Source organism: Xyrauchen texanus, chromosome 9, assembly GCF_025860055.1.
Source record: "Xyrauchen texanus isolate HMW12.3.18 chromosome 9, RBS_HiC_50CHRs, whole genome shotgun sequence".
NCBI classification, from domain to species: domain Eukaryota; kingdom Metazoa; phylum Chordata; class Actinopteri; order Cypriniformes; family Catostomidae; genus Xyrauchen; species Xyrauchen texanus.
The window spans coordinates 40447860-40467262 of NC_068284.1; the positions used below are offsets into that span (position 1 = coordinate 40447860).

The 19403-nt window shown below is 38.2% G+C and overlaps 1 protein-coding gene across 1 annotated transcript in view; it reads left to right on the top strand.

The window, feature by feature from the left end:
* Positions 1-19403, top strand: part of LOC127649040 (WD repeat-containing protein 47-like) — a 31554-nt gene that overhangs the window by 5468 nt on the left and 6683 nt on the right. The window contains exons 5-12 of the mRNA XM_052133926.1: positions 4157-4947; positions 5982-6099; positions 10971-11152; positions 15389-15631; positions 15748-15808; positions 16890-17047; positions 18247-18416; positions 18636-18806. Coding sequence (XP_051989886.1) covers positions 4157-4947; positions 5982-6099; positions 10971-11152; positions 15389-15631; positions 15748-15808; positions 16890-17047; positions 18247-18416; positions 18636-18806 — 1894 coding nt within the window. The remainder of the gene's footprint in view (positions 1-4156; positions 4948-5981; positions 6100-10970; positions 11153-15388; positions 15632-15747; positions 15809-16889; positions 17048-18246; positions 18417-18635; positions 18807-19403) is intronic.

A 19403-nucleotide genomic window follows, 5' to 3' on the forward strand; every position in this document is an offset into this window, starting at 1 on the left:
GGTGATCAGCAGCAGTGGGCTTGGCAGAGGTGTCCACTTCTGTGTGAGGGGTACCCATGTCCTTGGGTTGGGATGAGGATTGGAAGTCTGCATCCTTACCACGTTCTGGGACAATGGATCTAATGGGCTCTTTCAGACCTGCCCAAAAGAGATCGATTAGGCAATAATTCATTTCCCGTTCAAACTGCTCTTCTCACAGGTACATTTTACAATTTCTCAATGCACATCCACACCCATCTTTGGCTATTTTTGAGGTATTTAATTTTTTCAATCACAAGCTGTCACTGTGGCCTCCAAGCTTCACTCTAGAGCGCTCCGAGCTCGATTGTTATGCCTGAAGTAGAAAGCACGCCCCCTCATTACCATATAAATAAATAAATTAGGAAATAAATGAATGTAGAAATAAATAAATAAGGAAATAAAAGTGCAAAAACTAATTTATATCAGGTTTTAAAAAGTATTTATTTACTGTATATCTACACTTTATTCATTTTTGAAATTTCTTTAAAAATATATATTTATTTGTTTATTTATTTTTAATCTAGTAACATTTGGTCCTCCATTGCTCTTTGCGAACTTAAAAAAAATAGAGCCCCTAATGTCCATTTTGCTTGCATATGAAACCATTTAAATTATTCTCAATATCAAAGAAAATGCTAACTAAAATGAGGAAAGATTGTTTCAGTTCTCAACTAATTATAAGATAAGTCAAAAATAAGATAAGAACAAAGAAACAAATCAATTATACAGTTATATAAACAAATAAAACATTAGAACAAAGAACAAATCAAGAGCAATGCTTGAACGCGTTTTAAACAGCAGTATCAAGTATTCAAGTAAATATTCAGATAATGAAAAATAATTATTGAAATGTAACATAAATGTACTTAAATTACTCATCTTTACTGTATGATTATAATAGCCTATATACACTGGCGGCGAAAAGTTTGGAATAATGTGCAAATTTTGCACATTAAAGAAATTGTTACTTTTAATCACCAAAGTGGCATTCAACTGATCACAATGTATAATCAGGACATTAATAACATGAAAAATTATGATTACAATTTGAAAAAAAAAAAAAAAACCTCTAGTGGCTTAAACTACTTCAAAGAGTTCTCATCAAAAAATCCTCCACGTGCTGCAATGACAGCTTTGCAGATCCTTGGCATTCTAGCTGTCAGTTTGTCCAGAACTTGCCATAGAAGTGGCTGTCTTGTCGGGCATTTCTCACGTACCTTACACTCACTTAGCTGATCCCACAAAAGCTCAACAGGGTTAACCCTCTGGGGTCTGATGGTGTTTTGGGCCCTGGAGAAGTTTTGACATGCCTTGACATTTGTGCTTTTCTTAGTTGCTTAAAAACACATTAATGGCTAAAGTCTGATAACACTGTATTCAACACAATCTGGGCTACAATAATATGTGAGCAACATGTGTGTACATGTTTGTATTTTTGAGAAAATAACATTTATGCATGGTTTAGTTTTTTTTAAGTCATTGAAATAAGGCCATATAACACATACTAAACATTTGTCCACAAGCCTTTTAAGAACTGGATCTTGTCGCCTAGAGTTTTTGCTACAAAATTATGTGAAAACCATCCTGATCACTCATTCATGCAAAACAATATAGTAATTTAAGTTTTTTAAGACACTTTTAGTGTTAGAAATTTTATATGCGAGGAGGCGTGAATTATCATGAATATTGATTGTAATTCACATCTGAGGAGACAAAAGACCCCTCCCCTGGGCCTATCAATGAGGAATGTGACAGAAAGAGAATGCATGTGAGGAGACTTAATGATCAAAATCAAGTTTTAATTTAAAAGAAGTAATCTGACTATACATTTTCTTTACATAAAGACTTTACTTATTTTTAGACGTACACTACCGTTTAAAAGAAGTCTCTCCTGCTCACCAAGACTGCATTTATTTGATCCAAAATACAGTAAAAACAGTGATATTGTAAACAGTTTTCTATCTGAATATATTGTAAAATGCAATTTGTGATCAAAGCTGAATTTTCAGCATCATTACTGTAGTCTTCAGTGTCACATGATACTTCAGAAATCATTATAATATGCTGATTTTCTAATATGAGCATATTTAAAGTGCATTTTACTCAAGCTTTGTTGATGATAATGAGGCAGCATAAACACTAGTTAAAATATAATCTAAACATTCATATTATTTTTATATCATATTTATGTCATACAGCATACAATTTAAATACCTGCTTTAGCCAAAACAGCATTTAACTGTAACTAAAACTTGCCTATTAGGACATATTTCACATTTCAATATTCTGAATCCTGGCTGGCAAGTCTGGAAACAGTCCCACTAGTAAAATATGTACATGTTTATATAAAATAGCATGTCAACTAATGAAACCTAAATTACTTACTCATCCGAAATTGTATCCTCTGCTGGATCAAGTCTCTCTTCAAAATACAAATTCTTCAAATGCGCAGAAAATGAATGAACTTTGTTTTTACGGCACAGTCGGGGGCGTGTACCATTTGCATTGATCGCCTCAGCACATTAGCGTATGAATAGCGCCCCCTGCCCATGTTTGTGATCACATTAGGAAAAATTTGCTGAGCCAGGAGAAACACAATTAGACATTTTAAGCTTTCTTTAGACATATGTTTCATGTTTGTGTGATAAGTATTTGCGGAGTTTCAGTTAATTTTTGTGACGTGTTTCAGATATATGCTCGCAAACCCAGAGACTGCTTACAGCTCACCCTTTTTATTTTCTTTATTTTACAAAAGCACAAGGTTTTGTTGTTATTGTGAGTGTACACAAATAAAAGTAGACCCTTTATAGTCTCTAATGATGCCTTACACTTATCCGTATGCCCCAAAATGATGGAGAATTTTATGTTGTTCCGCTGTAATGATGAAAAAATCCAGCAGGAAGTGCCGGCGCATCCATCGACCCCAGAGGGTTACGATCTATAACACTCATTTCCAATTATCTGTTGTCCAATGTCTGTTTTTTTGCAATTCTTCCAAGTTATTTCTGTTATTGTTAGAGCCAGTTGTCCTTTTTTTGAAGACTGTAGTGTATAAATTTGTTTGAAATCTTCAGTTTTTTGGCAATTTCAAGCATTGTATAGCCTTCATTCCTCAAAACAATGATTGACTTGTTTCTATTGTCATAAAAAGTTTCTTTTTGTGCCATTTTTGACCTAATATTGGCCTTAAGTCAAACACAAAGACAATGCTAAGCTTCATTTAATGAACCAAATAGCTTTCAACTGTGTTTGATATAATGGCAAGTGATTTTCTAGTACCAAATTAGCAATTTAGCATGATTACTCAAGGATAAGATGTTGGAGTGATGGCTGCTGGAATTTGGGCCTGTCTAGATTTGATCAAAAATTACTTTTTTCAAATAGTGATGGTGCTGTTTTTTACATCAGTAATGTCCTGACTATACTTTGTGATCAGTTGAATGTCACATTGGTGAATTAAAGAACCAAATTCCTTCCGAAACAGCAAAATCTGTACATTATTCCAAACTTTTGGCCACCAGTGTATAATAATGCCAAGATCAGTTTGTGGTTTTCTAATTTTCTTGTTATTGTTCGGTTAATATTAACAACACACTAGACAGCGGAAGGTCTACTGGGCTACAATTTCACTAGTCTGATACAAATCAGAGTTTTTGTCCTTCTGTTCTATTACAGTCACTTTAGACATGCTAAATGACTTACATTTAAACCTCACCAAGACGAGCATTTTCACTGAATTTTGGAATGTATTTTACGTGAAGGCCCATATCAGTGTTACCGCAGCTCTGTGAGAGCTTTCGGAGCACATACACGATTATAGCATGCTCACATAAGCCACCTCTCATTTCAGTCAGTCTCACAGGGCGTGGGATCCTACATAATGAAATAAAAAGTGATTGTTAACGAAATGGTCAAAATAATTTTGCGATCGATTTAATGAGCACCCCTGTCTGTTTTAAAGAATCATTATCAAGATCATTCAAATTATGATTTATTTGAAAATCTTTTTTTTTACCCAGCTCATTTGAGAGAGTCGGGGGTCTTAAAGTGAGCGATCCAGAAACAGATAAGTGTTTCATTGCAAATGGCTCTGCCAAACTTTCTAAACCTTTTCTATTTCTGTGTCTATGTTCAGTTGGAGCTGACCATGCAGGAGGCTGTGAAGTGTCTACACTCTCTGGAGGAGTTTTGCCCATCTAAAGAGGACTACAGTAAGCTTTGTCTACTCCTGACCCTACCCCGCCTCACCAATCACGCCGAGTTCAAGGACTGGAACCCCAGTACGGCACGCGTGCAGTGTTTCGAGGAGGCGTGCGTCATGGTGGCAGAGTTTATTCCGGCTGACCGAAAGCTGAGCGAGGCGGGGTTTCGTGCCAGCTCCAACCGTCTATTCCAGCTGCTCATTAAAGGCGTTCTTTACGAGTGCTGTGTGGAGTTCTGTCAGAGCAAAGCTACAGAAGAGGAGATCACTGAGAGTGAGGTTCTTCTGGGCATAGACATGTTGTGCGGGAATGGCTGTGATGATTTGGACCTCAGTTTGCTCTCTTGGATGCAGAATCTGTCTCCCAATGTCTTCTCCTGTGCGTTTGAGCAGAAGATGCTCAGTATTCATGTAGATCGTCTTGTTAAACCTGCTAAGGCTGCATATGGTGACCTTCTTACTCCACTGATCAGCAAGCTCTCCCCTTACCCCGCCTCCCCTCTGCGACGCCCACAGTCTGCAGACACATACATGTCTCGCTCACTGAATCCAGCATTGGATGGCCTTTCCTTTGGCCTCTCTGGGCAGGAGAAGAGAGGTGCAGGACCAGATGGGGGGAAAACCTCATCCATGTCGCACTCGTTTGCTAACTTTCAGCACCTGAACCGCAGTATGATGATGGAGAACTCAGGATGTCACAGCATCTTTGAGGAGTCACCTGAGAGGTAAACATCAACTGGTAAACCTGAATATCTGCATTGTTGGATCCCCAGATGGCTGGCTTACTCAAAAAGAACCCTTACAAAAAAGTACTGTTCAGGTACCATGGCACAGTGATGGTATCAAATGGTAATTTCATGGTACTTTAGGTTATACCACAGTATAAAATTACCATATTTGTATTCCATGCTATTTACATGATTCTCCAAGGCACTTAGAATACAGTTTTATTACCATGGTACATGCCCACAAAAACATGATATAACAATGGTACCATATTTAAAAAAACATGGTAATATCTTGGTACTTTTTTTTTCTCCCCAATTTGGAATACCCAATGCGCTCTAGGTCCTCATGCTGGCGTAGTAACTCGTCTCATTCCGGGTGGCTGAGGACAAATCTCAGTTGCCTCCGTGTCTGAGACTGTCAATCCACGCATTTTATCACGCGGCTCGTTGGGTGCATTACCGCTGAGACATAGCGCGTGTGGAGGCTCACGCTGTTCTCCGTGGCATCTATGCACAACTCACCACATGCCCCACCGAGATTGAACAACATTATAGTAACCACGAGGAGGTTACCCCAAGTGACTCTACCCTCCCTAGCAACTGAGCCAATTTGGTTGTTTAGGAGACCTGGCTAGAGTCACTCAGCACTCCCTGGATTCGAACTCACAACTCCAGGGGTGATAGTCAGCATCTTTACTCGCTGAGCTATCCAGGCCCCCTAGATGCATGAATTTAAAAGATGTCACTTTATGATGTAACTTAATACTAAACTAACTATGCTAATATGGCACCTACTGTTGTATTAAAATAATTAACAAGCACCCACATGTTATTGTTTGAAACACCCTATGAAAATATGCCATTGTGTAGGATGCTAACTTTATGGTTTGCACATTCAAGGTTCTCAGTAATTGTGATGGATATGTAGACACAGCAGAAAAAACTTTAAAGCAGAATCTGTTCAGAACAAAGCAATTACAAAATGTCAGGTGTGTGCCTATAACAGTAATGTGGACTCTCTGGTCTTGCAGCTCTAGAACTGAAACTCCATCTGATAAAATGATGAGCTCACCTGTTCCTCAAAACTCACGACCAGTCTCTGCACCAGGTCAGGATGCCACTGAACCTGGTTCTGCAGAAAAGAATGAGGTACTTCTTAACTTTATAAAGCCATCAATATGGTTTGAACTTTGAATAAAGCACTTGTTAAATATCTAGGAGTTAAATTCTTTATTCATTAAAATAAACTGCTTTAAACTGCATCCCAAATATTTTCTAGACTGAATTTGCCATTAAAAGCCACTGTATGATATAGTATAGATATGTTAAATAATTCTGCCCCATAGTTGGAGGGGCATCATGACCAACTATTTAGTTCTAAATTCTGACAGTTGATGCACATTCAATATGTCACAGAAATAGTAAAATTTTAGCTCAACATTCACTATGATTCCTTATTTAGTGGCAAGTGCTGATGTGTGCTTACAGCTGTTACCATGAACATGCATTCTAATTAGTCTGTCTGTGTATTGTTTTTTTGTAGACGCACTCTCAAATTTGGTCTAGGCTGAATGTTTGTATTTATTGCCAGCCACCTCCCTGTGTAGCTGCACAGGGCTTGGATTGGCTGTCGCCAAGCTTGAATTGCTAGTAATGTGCTTGTGGTCTGATTGTTCTAAGAAGACTTCTAGAATGTTAATCACTAGAGATAGTTTTTTGTTTAGAAGGGTTTAGAATGTTAACCACTAGAGGTTGTTTTTGTTTGAAGGGTTCTAGAATGTTTACCACTAGAGGCTGTTTTTGTTTGATGGATTCTAAAATGCTGACCACTAGAGGTTGTTTTTGTTTGAAGGGTTCTAGAATGTTTACACTAGAGGTTGTTTTTGTTTAAAGGATTCTAAAATGCTGACCACTAGAGGTTGTTTTTGTTTGAAGGGTTCAAGAATGTTTACCACTAGAGGTTGTTTTTGTTTAAAGGATTCTAAAATGCTGACCACTAGATGTTGTTTTTGTTTAAAGGGTTCTATAATGTTGACCACTAGATGTTGTTTTTGTTTGAAGGGTTCTAGAATGTTTACCACTAGAGGTTGTTTTTGTTTAAAGGATTAAAAAATGCTGACCACTAGTTGTTGTTTTTGTTTAAAGGGTTCTATATTGTTGACCACTAGATGTAGTTTTTTTTTTTTTTTGAAGGGTTCAAGAATGTTTACACTAGAGGTTGTTTTTGTTTGAAGGGTTCTAGGATGTTTACCACTAGATGTTGTTTTTGTTTAAAGGGTTCTAAAATGTTGACCACTAGAGGTTGTTTTTGTTTGAAGGATTCTAGAATGTTTACCACTAGAGGTTGTTTTTTGTTTGAAGGATTCTAAAATGCTGACCACTAGAAGTTGTTTTTGTTTAAAGGGTTCTAGAATATTGACCACTAAAGGTTGATTTTACTTAAGAGTTTTAGAATGTGACCTCCAGAGGTTGTTTTTGTTTAAAGGGTTCTAGAATGTTGACCATTTGAGGTTGTTTTTGTTTAAAGGGTTCCAAAATGTTGACCACTAGAGGTTGTTTTTGTTTGAAGGGTTCTAGAATGTTGACCACAAAAGGCTGTTTTTGTTTAATAGGGTTTAGAATGTTGACCACTAGAGGTTATTTTTGTTTAAAGGGAAGGGCTCTAAAATGTTGACCACCACTAGATGTTGTTTTTGTTTGAAGGGGTTTAGAATGTTGACCTCCTAGATGTTTTTGTTTAAATGGTTCTAGAATATTAAGCAATTGAAGTTCTTAGTTTAATCACAGTTCTCAAATATTTATCAGTATAATTCTAGTAATTGATGTCAGATTAGTGTTCTCAAATTGAGACTATGAAGGTATTTGTTTATGCTGAACACAACTTCTATTATTACATTGTGAATTTGGTTGTGTGTAGGGATGTCAAATGTACCAGTACTGCGGTACAAAGTGGATACTAAAAGATGTCATGACACCAGTGTTTCTTTAATTCTGGTAGTACAGAGTACAGACTAAATTTGATACCTGCTAGCTGTCTGAATGATATATTACTGCTTTTAAATGATCACACTCGAATTTGACATATTTGGGGAAAAATGTATGCACAAGTAATCAAATTAAAATCGTGATATGTCCCAGTGTGATTATTAAACGGCAAAAGGATGCAATTTAATTGAATAAATACACTGTCTGCATGTACTGCATGCTTCACAGTGAATGTGTGAAGCTGTTCTAGCGCTGAAAACACCACATCATGAGCATCACTTGCTCTGTTGTTGTTGCTGGAGTTGATGACAGAACAGAGCGCTCATTCACTGTAAAACATGTAGCACCTGCAGATTATATATTATTTATATAATTATATTGCAGCATTTTGCGCTTTAATAATCACACTAGGCCATATAACCAACTGTAAGATTCAGAAACCCTTGTTATTTAATGACACCTGTAGCCGTTAAGTCCACTGCAGCCAGCTACCTGTTGCTTGTGCTCGTGCACACACTCCATAGGGACGCGAGTGAGCATCGACCAAAAAACAATGACGTAACGTACAAAGAGGTTGAACGTGATTCACTGGGATCATGCTGGCAGATGAGGTAGCATAATTACTACACACATGATGGTTTTATTACAAACTTTGAGACTAAACTAAAACTACTTATCAGCTAACATAGCACACTGATACACACATACAGCTACGTACTACCGAACTATACCAGACAGTTTACTGTTGCACTGTTGTGTTGCACTATTGTATGTTTTGTATGTAATTTGTTTTACTACGAATTATGAAGAAACCAACATATTTGCATAAATTGATCCTGTATACCTGACTCTTATTATAAAGAGAAGATCTTTTAAATTATTTAAAAAATTACGAAGTAAGGTAGCTTGCAATTTGTCAGCGTTAGCAGGCAAGATCAAATTTGTAAAAATTATACAGATCAATCCTTATGGCACTATATTTCACATGCTTTGCAGTTATATAAGCTTGGCTGTCCAATAAGAAGAATGCCAATTCAGGGTCGGTTTTGATCCCCAAAACGAACAAAGGTCCCTCAAGGAATCAAATCCCCTGCCGATGTTCACTCTGTTTTCACTCGACCACGATCATGTTCCCGCTTAGCTAGACTGGATTCAGTAGAAACATTTTTTTTTCTTGCTTATGTGTAGGAGTTGGTGTTGTGCTGGTAGCCGGCCGTTTGCTTGATTCCATCTCTTAGATAATGTTACCTAGTGTTGCAATTTGTTGGTTGTCGCTGTTGAATAGCGGAAGAAATGAGGCAAGGCTCTCATCCTTTGGATTTTCCCAGCAAAAGCGACTCAATTCCTTCGCATGAAAATCAGTCTACAGGCTTTAATAGGCAACCTAGGTAGTCCGGGATGGGCAATTTTTTGAAGTTGCGTTACAAGCCGTTCACACATTTGCAAAAAATGGTGAATATTACATGAAAATTGTTACATATTGCACCTTTTAACATCAAAATAAAAGCTTGATTTAACTTGCAACAGAAATAAATTACTACTGTATAGTAAAATGTAATATTACTGTTATAGGAAACTATTATTTTTGTTGCAGTTATTATTATTATAAATGTTAATAATAACAATAATAATACAAATATTTAAGCAATATCTTTATAGAAGCACTTCTTTTGATAAAAAATATTAATTTTTCATTTGATTAGACACCATTTTTGACTTCAAAACATGAATGGAATTTTTACTTAATTAAGAAACACTTGAAGGAAGCCTGCAATTGTTATAATGTATTATTTACATTGATATTTAACTCTAAAAGACTAAAAGTGTGTTTAATAGCATATTGCCCATTTTGGTATTAAAATTGGTATCGGGAATCGTGAAATTGTACTAATATCGATGACGAATACTGAAATGTTGGTATCATGACAACCCTAGTTGTCTGTATTCAGGACGACTAACAAGGACCAGCCAATCAGCTTCACACTTTCACACTGCTCTGTTTGCCATGTCACACACACACAAACACTCTAGCTAAAACAACCCTTATTAGGCCACTTGCCATCAGGAAACCCACCCAACTTTCTTTCTTTTTACAATTGCTTTCTCTCACACACACACACACACACACACACACACACACACACACACACACTCATGTGTGCACGCACACACACTAATGCACAGATACACACTGGATAATGTGAGTTATGAGTTATGACAAAAGAACTTGCTGTGCATCATCCCATATCTTGTTTTACAAGAAATTCCTGAGGTCAATCCAAGATTTGTTCTCCATGACTGTTGGATGAGTTAATCTTATATGCTCAAATATATAGCTCATGGAAATTATTCAGAAAATAATTGTTACAAAATAAAACATGAATAAGCTCAAAACATCACATCAGAATCTATGGGTAAAATAAGTTATTTTGAAGGGGTCTTTGATTGCAGTATTTCTTAAAAAGCTATTAATTCCAGACGACTGGTTTGATGTTTTAAAACAAATCTGTAGTTTGTTGTGAGTGGTCCAGAGTCTGTATGAGTTGATATCCGAGCTTGCATAAGACTAGATTACTGTAGCTTTAAGTTCCTCATATGTGTGAGTGTGAGTCAGAGGCAGTGAACTCTGTGAGGACGCGCACTCAGTTTCTGTACTTGCAATTCCCTGGCTGGGTTTTTAATCCATGATTATCAGTATAGAGCTGTGATGTGTGAAATCCATCCACCAAGGTGACGCAATCAGTACGTTGCTCTGTTTGTTTGAGCATACCATATAGACCAAAACAGCAACATTGCCTCAACCAATGGTGTGATTTTTGGGGCAGGACCATCTGTTTGCCTTCCACCTGTGTTCCGGAAACCTGTTTGAAAAACATCATTCATTTTACAACTCTTTTTGGTTTCGCTTGTGGTCAAGAAATGACACTTTTATTCATGTTTCATGTTCACTCATGTTCATCTTTTTTCTGCAATGCTATATAGTGGTGTAAACATCTTTGTCCCCTATGTTTCTCTCTTTTTGTTTGTCTGTATAGCTACGTGAGTCTACTGAGCAGTTTCAGGAATTCTACCGCCAGCGTTTGCGTGTGCAGCAGCACCTTGAACAGAAGCAGCAGCAGCGGGAACTCTACCAGCAGATGCTGCAAGAGGGCGGAGTCCAGCAGCAAGAAGCACCACCCACCACCAAGCACAATCTCACAGAGGCCTTCCTTTCCAGGTCAGTCAAGTGCCACATCACCTCCAACATCACAACTCAAGGTCAGAAGTCAGTGTTTGATTGAACTAGTGGTAACCAGACCTGCACTGACGTACTGTAATGCATCTTCGGTTTATTTAAAGACACAGAGAAAAGTTGGAATCTGATCCTGCTAAAATCAAGGAGGGATGAACAGAAAAAGGAAGGTAGGTTGAATAGCAAATGAAAGGCTAATGAGTTGAAATGAGAATGACCTCAGTGTTGTACAGATGGTGAAGCGAGGCTCCAGGGAACCGGAAGTGTGGAGAAATCCCTAAGGAGAACACACACAAGCTCTGAGACTTGTTTTACATATGTGTGCTGGCAACACATTTGCATAGTGAGTGTTTTAGTACCAGGTCAATCCATTGCTTGAAATTACTGGATCCAGGACATTTTTTTTTATGAGTGAGCCTCAGCCCCAACTCCTCCAGCCTGACTAGTAGGCTGTTGACCTGTTTCAATGATGTCACATTTCCCCCTCAGCCGCCATATATGTGACCATCAGCAGGTGGAAACAATGATGGTGAATGGAAAAACACCCATTACAAGATACAAAGAAAAACCTCAAAATATTTTTTTATCCATGTCATGTCCTTGGAAATGTGTATACAGGTCTGAGGTCAGCACAAATATTGCCAAATTTGACTTTCGCAGACATTTAAATATATTTTATCCACGATTTACCTCCGTATGGCAGCGAGTCTGTTGTGTGACCAGCGAGTGCACATGCCTCCCGGGACATCACCATAAACATCTCACATTCAGAAGTTATAAATATTTTTGTTGTTTTCTGCTCTGATTTGGTCAAAATATTACAAAACATCTGTGATGATCTCATCTGTATGTATTTAAGCGCAGCTTGACTCATTGTTCGGTTTATTTTTTTGCATATCGCGGTGCCGTTTTGTGGTCCGTTCTGCATAAAGCGGCAGTTCATTTTAGTGCGTCGCGGCCCATTCAGCCCATTTCACAGCCAACCCACCGGCTCGGTTCTTCCAATTGCCAGTACGCCCCTGATCAGCACTAAAGTGCATCGGCCCACCGGGAAAATGCCCGTTATGCCAGATTACCAGTCCAGTTTGTCCACTGCGTCTTCAGTGGCTCTGATGCCGGGAGTACATGAAGACACTTTTCACTTTTACAGCCAACAACAGAACACTTATTATGCTTACGAAGCTGAGACATTATTCTTCTCACTGTATCTGCTCCAGCACCGAATATAATGGCTGACTGTGTGTAGATCACTCAGGGGAGGAGGGTGTAGTCCGTCATCAGTCGTGGTGCGAGGCCTGAAGCGAAAACCATTCATTTTGACACTTTTTGATTAATAGAAATATAAGAAAGAGGAGTGGGTGGACTATTAACATTGTAGGGTGGTTGTGTACAAATACCATGTAAAAGTGAATTTTGCATAATAGGTCCCCTTTAACTTTGGCAAAATGAAGCCGTCACTTAAAAGATAAAACTTTATTGAAAGAATAAGAATTTTGGCACTGGTCATGTATCATTTATTAATAGAATAAAAGATTTTGCCGACTTTTTCAACATCCCAAAAATAAGTGATGTCACATGAAACAGGCCAATACCATGACCCCTCCTAAACTGCTGAGCTTCTTTTGACTAATATGGCATATGAATGTTTATTAACAAATATACAGTATGCATATTATTTTTTTTGGTGGGCACGAATCCTGACAGTGTCAATGGTAAATGTTTTTGAAGGGTATTCTGAAAGGCTGTATTATTTATATATTTATCATTATTTATAAATTGTTTGAGCTATCATTTAAATTGCGGTCTGTTTTCCCCGTTTGTAAAAAGTTACATATTTTGAATGGGACAGCAGAGGAATCAGACAGCTTAGTTCTAACTATAGAGCCGTTCTCTTCCTCAGCTTTGACTGTTCTATGGTTCTATTGCTGTGGCAATGTTAAAATTTCAAAACAGAATCAAAACAAAGGAAGCTTTTGGAACTGTGCCATGCAGTTCCACTGATGATGTCATCATTAAGGCTAGAGCCATAAATAATGCATTGTGTGGGAGGGGAGAGTAGAAGAAACATTCATTGTTCTTTTTAGAGGAGCCAGACAAGAGAAGCCTTATTGGTCATGAGTTATTACAGAAATTTAGGATATTAATTTGAAGATATCAGTGTTAGGAAAAGTTTTGACGTTTATTATGATGCTACAAATGATTGTTGATTCTTCATTCACACTGGCCTTGTGCAACTTGCTTTATTTTGACTAACCCTTGATTAAAAGGAAATGACCAGTTGTGGTAATCTTTGTGATGGGTGGTGTTTTATTAATATAGAATGAGGGAGGCAGAAATTAAGGGGGACGGGGGTTGGGGGTGAATAGCAAATAAAATGCTAATGAGATGAACCTCACTCTTCTACAGATGGTGCAACCAGCAGCCTTAGAACTTGAAGTGGGTGGAGAAATCCCTGAGGAAATCAAACATACATATTTTAGCTATATGAACTTTAGTGTGTGAGTGTGTGAGTGTGTGAGTGTGTGAGCGAGTGAGTGAGCGAGTGAGCGAGTGAGCGAGAGTGAGTGAGTGAGTGAGAGAGAAGAACAGGTTAAAGGGATAGTTCACCCAAAAAAAATGTTTTCATTTACTCACCCTTTGTGCCAGGTCTATTCAACTTTATAGACAAGTGGGCCAGATGAAAAAAAAAAACCATTTGGGGCATGTGGGCCAAGCAATAACATTTTGTTAACAAAAAGCTTCTATCAGATATTATGTTATAATAGGTCTATAATTTATGTTCACTATATCAATAAAATTCCAACAGGGGAAAAATGCTAAATTAAAAAATGCTATAAAAAAAAATTTATAGACAAAAACACACACAGGTGTCAGACAGCTGTCCGTAAATCTCTCTCTCTCTCTCTCACGCTGCCATCCTCGGTCGACCTTTATCCCTCTGAGAAAGTAAATCAGATTGATACTAAAAATTGTGTTGAACAATAACTCTAATGTTATAAATTAAATATAAAGGCAGCATAAATCCATATGAATCCATTAGTTAAATCCATATCTTCAGAAGTGATATAATAGGTGTGGGTAAGAAACAGATCAATATTTAAGTCCTTTTTTACTATATAGTGGGCAGGGAGGAGAATTTATAGTAATAAAGGACTATAAATTCTCCTCCCTGTGACAATATGCACAGAGAAAGCAAATGGCCAAACACAAAAGAAGAAGTAAAAGTGAAAGTGGAGATTTATAGTAAAAAAGGACTTTAATGTTGATCTCTTTCTCACACACACCTATCACATCACTTCTGAAGATATGGATTTAACCATCAGAGTCATATGGAATACTTTTATGCTGCCCTTAAACACTTTTTGAACCTTCAAATTTCTGGCCACCATTAACTTGCATTTTATGGACCTACAGAGCTGAAATACTTTTTTTTTGGAACATATGGTCTGCATTGCAGTTTATTGGCCCAGAGCTTCCCACTTAGAAAGGAAGGGTCCATGTGAGTGACATGTTACATGACCAAAATACTGATGTTTAAGTGAAAAATTGGAAAAGTCTTGTGCTAAGTGGAATATACAATGAAGAGCAATTATTTACTCTATGTTTGTAAACCTTTAAAGACAGACCTACCATAAGATCCGAGTTTGTTAAATGATGGTATATATTTCTGCTGAAGCCATCACTCCAGGTTATTTCAACTTACATTTTTAAACAATCAATTTTAATAGCAGAAGTCCTGATGAAGAGTCGTGGCAAACAAACTTCAGCAAAAGAGCGACCATCCTCTTCCATGATGCACTGTATAATTTTGATCAATTCATTAACAATGCTTCTTGGGATTGTAGTTCATTCCTTCATTAAAGACTGTAAGTATACAGTCTTTCACCTTTTGTCTTTTCGTCTGATTTACAAACAGTTTTTGGCTTCAAATTGAAGCTTGTAATTGTGTGTTTCACCAGAGCTGGTTGGTTTGGTTCATGGTTTAGAATTCTTTAATGAAGTACTTTATGAAATTCCTTTGGATAAATTGCATGGGGAAAATACTTGCAGAACCAAGATGCCTGAAAAGGTGAGGGGGCACTGAGGTGCTAAGTTAGCCAGCTAGAATTGGAGCTAACGATTTTGGGAAAGCTCTTGCCATTTTTATGTGCAGTATGCATCAGATGGTCAGAGCACAATCCGTGGACTTGAGACCAGCTTGAAGTTTTTGTGTGTGTGCAGGTCTATTCAAAGACTGGAGGAGCTCAATGTGGGGATGGATGATTTGGGAGAAGAGGTGCAGGCTCTCTCTCAGCAGTGTAATGGAGGTGGTAATAACATCAATGTGTCAAGAGATCCTTCACCTATGCCACAGACACAGGAGGGAGGCAGAGGATCCAGTGATGTGGTCAACAGCACTCCTCAGATGTCTGCAGTGAAAGAAGCCCTCCCTCCACCCAGCCAGTCCCCTGTGCTGCTCCAGAGGTGAGAGCTGGATTTAATTCTGCTCGGTAATAAATTGTTCTAGTGATTATTTACGGGATTGATCCACATGTGTTTGATGTGTGGGCGGTCTTAAGGAGGGTTTTTTCCTCTTGCAGCACTCAGAAAGACAAGACTGAAGAGAATGACGACAGTTTGAACTCCACTAAAGGCCCAGAGGTACAGTGCCCTCTACAGCTCAGCCGAAGTGTGTGATTTCTGTGGCACTAGTGTCACCAAAGATAATTGGAAAAAGAAACATTGTTTTTAAACAGCTGTTTCTAACACTATCATGGTCTGTCGTGGATAAAACAAACAGATAGTCTCACCCCAAACTCACTCCATTGGTTTAGTCAATGTTGTTGTGTCGGCTGGACAGGTCGCTCAAAATAATTGGGAATTTTAGAGGAAATCAAGTTACAAATGGCTTACTTATAGGGGTCTCTGCATAAAAAACTGGGAGAGAAAAACTATTTTAACATGGAAAAAGTTACACACTTCAGCTCAGTAATTATTTCCTCATTAAAAAAGTTTAATTCCTAAAAGACATTAATTGTAATTTTGCAATATATGCAGAAAATCATGACCACTCACATTAAAGTGAAGACTCCAGTCATATCAGTAACCTTATAAAAGCTTATGGGGGCTGCCATGTTAGAATCACATGACCTGGCGAATACTACTCGCGTAATCTCAGTAATCATCCTTTTATTTGACACTTTTACTCATTGGTTAAAGTAATCATGGCTGACTGTGAATACAGAATTTCTGCAATGGCATCTGAAAATGAAAACTATTGATTTAAAATTATGCTGCATCCAAGCCGCTAAGTGTCAGTGCAAGTCCAAGATGAGACAAAGACAAAAGTTACTGAGTGCACCTTTAACATACACTAATAACACACATACATCTGTGTGACTTACTGCTTTTTAAATGGAGTATATGACTTGTGTGGGATTTAATGCTCCTATGAATGAGAGTGAATTGTCATTTATTGTTCAAAGCCGAATCTCTCTTTCTCCATGTGTTCTTTATATTTGTTCTTTCATTTCTTCCATCTCTCTCTCTCTCTCTCTGCCTTTCTCTGTAGGCTTTAGTGTGGGTTTAATCAGTGTTTTTAACCTCTTAGCTCAAACACTCCAGACAGATGCTATTTGTTGAACAGGATTATTTGGGATTAAATAGCCGTTAATACATGGCTGGTGTTATCTGTAAATGAACCTTCTCACATGCATACTTTGTTTATTTGTTTGTGTCTCAGATAGAGAAGTCTAAAGCTAAGTTTGTGATGGTGAACACACTGGAGGATACACAGGCTGTGCGCGCCGTGGCCTTCCATCCCACAGGGTCACTATACGTGGTCGGCTCCAACTCTAAGACACTCCGTGTGTGTGCTTACCCTGATACACTGGACATGAGGTCAGCTGCCCTCACACTGCATTAAAACAGACATTGGCCTTTTACTTAATCCAAAGTGTTGTATATGAAAAATTGAAAAATGTTACTATCTGCCCTAAGAACACTTTTGAGTTTGTAAAACTCCCATGTCCATTTAAAACCTGCTTGAATTACTGGACTCAGACACGTTACAGATAATGTGGCACAAGCAAGTGCATTAATTCATCATTCCAAACTATCATGCTAATAATAAGGTAAAAAGCAGATGTCATTGTCACAGAATGGGGTGTTTTAAAGAAGGACCCAAGCACAGATGGCATCAATGAGCTTTTATTTAAAATGGAAAACAAACATAACACAAATTCTCTCGAGGGACGGAGCGCCCCACCGCGTTTTTGGTGTACGGTAGGGGTCTCCCCCACCCCTGGCAGCAGTAACCACTCCAGAGGGTTGGTTGGGAGCCCCTCCTCCCCTCGTGGTCGGTGGCCGTTCCTCTGCTTCCAGGTGGCCAGGCTCCTCAGGCCAATTACTCTGATTAGGAGCCGGGTGTACGGAATCACGACCCGGCCCCGCCCTCCGCCCTGCCACAAATTACATAAGAGCAATGCACTTGTGCCAATAAACAACAAGACAAGAGAATGCATGACAGCACCAAAAGGACAAGCCATGGACTCTCATATACAGTAGACTAGACAAGACACTAAGCAAGAGTGTCAGAGCTCAGCCACAACAACAACAAAACACAATCAACATAAGTGGCTGAACTCTTGACAGTTATGCCATCTGCTATTCCTTTTTTATTTATTAACACTTACAAAAAGTGCCATGATATTACCATGGTTTGCAGACATGGTACCATCGTAATACCATGTTTTTGGACATTAAACATGTTAATGCTTTGCTTTGATGTAACCATTTGTTACATACCATACCATAGTACCACCAAAGTAGTTTTTCTTTAGGGAAGTTAAAGTGAGCATTTAAGTAAACAAAGAATCAAAACTGACTTTCGTAATACACATTCCTGCACAATTGTATTATTTTTCTCACTGAATATCAAATATAACTCAAATACCATTTTAGAGTATGTTGACGTTAACCTTAACACAAAAAGATGAAAGGGAAAAAGTCCTTTAAATTATAGATGAATAATATGATGTCTTTGTGTAGTAGATGTGATGGGAGAGTGATATGTGTGTTATGGTTTTGTTGTTTCTCAGTGGTTCTGGTGCAAGTAAGCCTCCCGTAATCCGCTTCAAGAGGAACAAGCATCACAAAGGCTCCATATATTGTGTGGCCTGGAGTCACTGTGGTCAGTTATTGGCCACTGGCTCTAATGACAAATTTGTCAAAGTGCTGCCCTTCAACCCAGAAACCTGCAATGCTACAGGTGAGAGAGATTGTAAGCAAGAAGAGAATATGAATGTCAATAGAAATGAATTGGTGCATTTATTGGAGTATGTTCATGTCCTCTCTTAGTTATGCATTTACCATAAGCTTTTATCCAAAGCTTGTATATTTTAACAGTAAGTGTGTTCCCTAGGCTGTGAACCCATGACCTTGTTAGTGTCTAGCAGTTACGCTAAAGGAACCTCTTACTCTGTTTCAGGTCCTGATCTGGAGTTTAGTATGCATGATGGGACCATCAGAGATTTGGCATTTATGGAGGGTCCTGAGAGTGGAGGAGCCATTTTAATCAGTGCAGGAGCTGGAGATTGTAACATCTACACAACTGACTGCCAGCGAGGACAGGGCCTGCATGCGCTGAGTGGACACACAGGTACACACACACACACACACACACACACACACACACACACACACACAAACAAACAAAAATTTTAAGTTCACCTCAAAATTTACATTTAGTCTTGCAAAATGACAAAATATATACTCACTTTGTTTTCTGCTTTTTTATACAACGATATACACACACAAACATACAGATTTACAAGGACAGAAAAGTACCATAAATTTGTTCATGATTCATGCACTGTTGGATTTAAGTATTTAAGGAGAGGAGACAGAGAGAAAGAGAGAGACGCACAAAGCCGAGTGTGTGTTTGTGTGTGTGTGTGTCAGTAGGCTGAAAAGCAAGACTGTATGTGTAAAGCTGAAAAGCATGATTAATAAAGACTTAGGTGGATTGTTAACCTGTACCCGCCTTGTCCTCAACTGATCAAGAAATCTATCATAACTGTATTTTAAGGAGCCCCTTAGAGGACAAGGCAGGATTTTTTTTCTGAAATAGTTTTGTGTGCCCTCACGATAAGTTTTGCTTGCCCTCACAATAGTTTGCATTCCCTAGCAATACATTTACCATGGTTTTACTACAGTAACCATATTTTAACCATGATAGTGAAACCATAGAAATAAT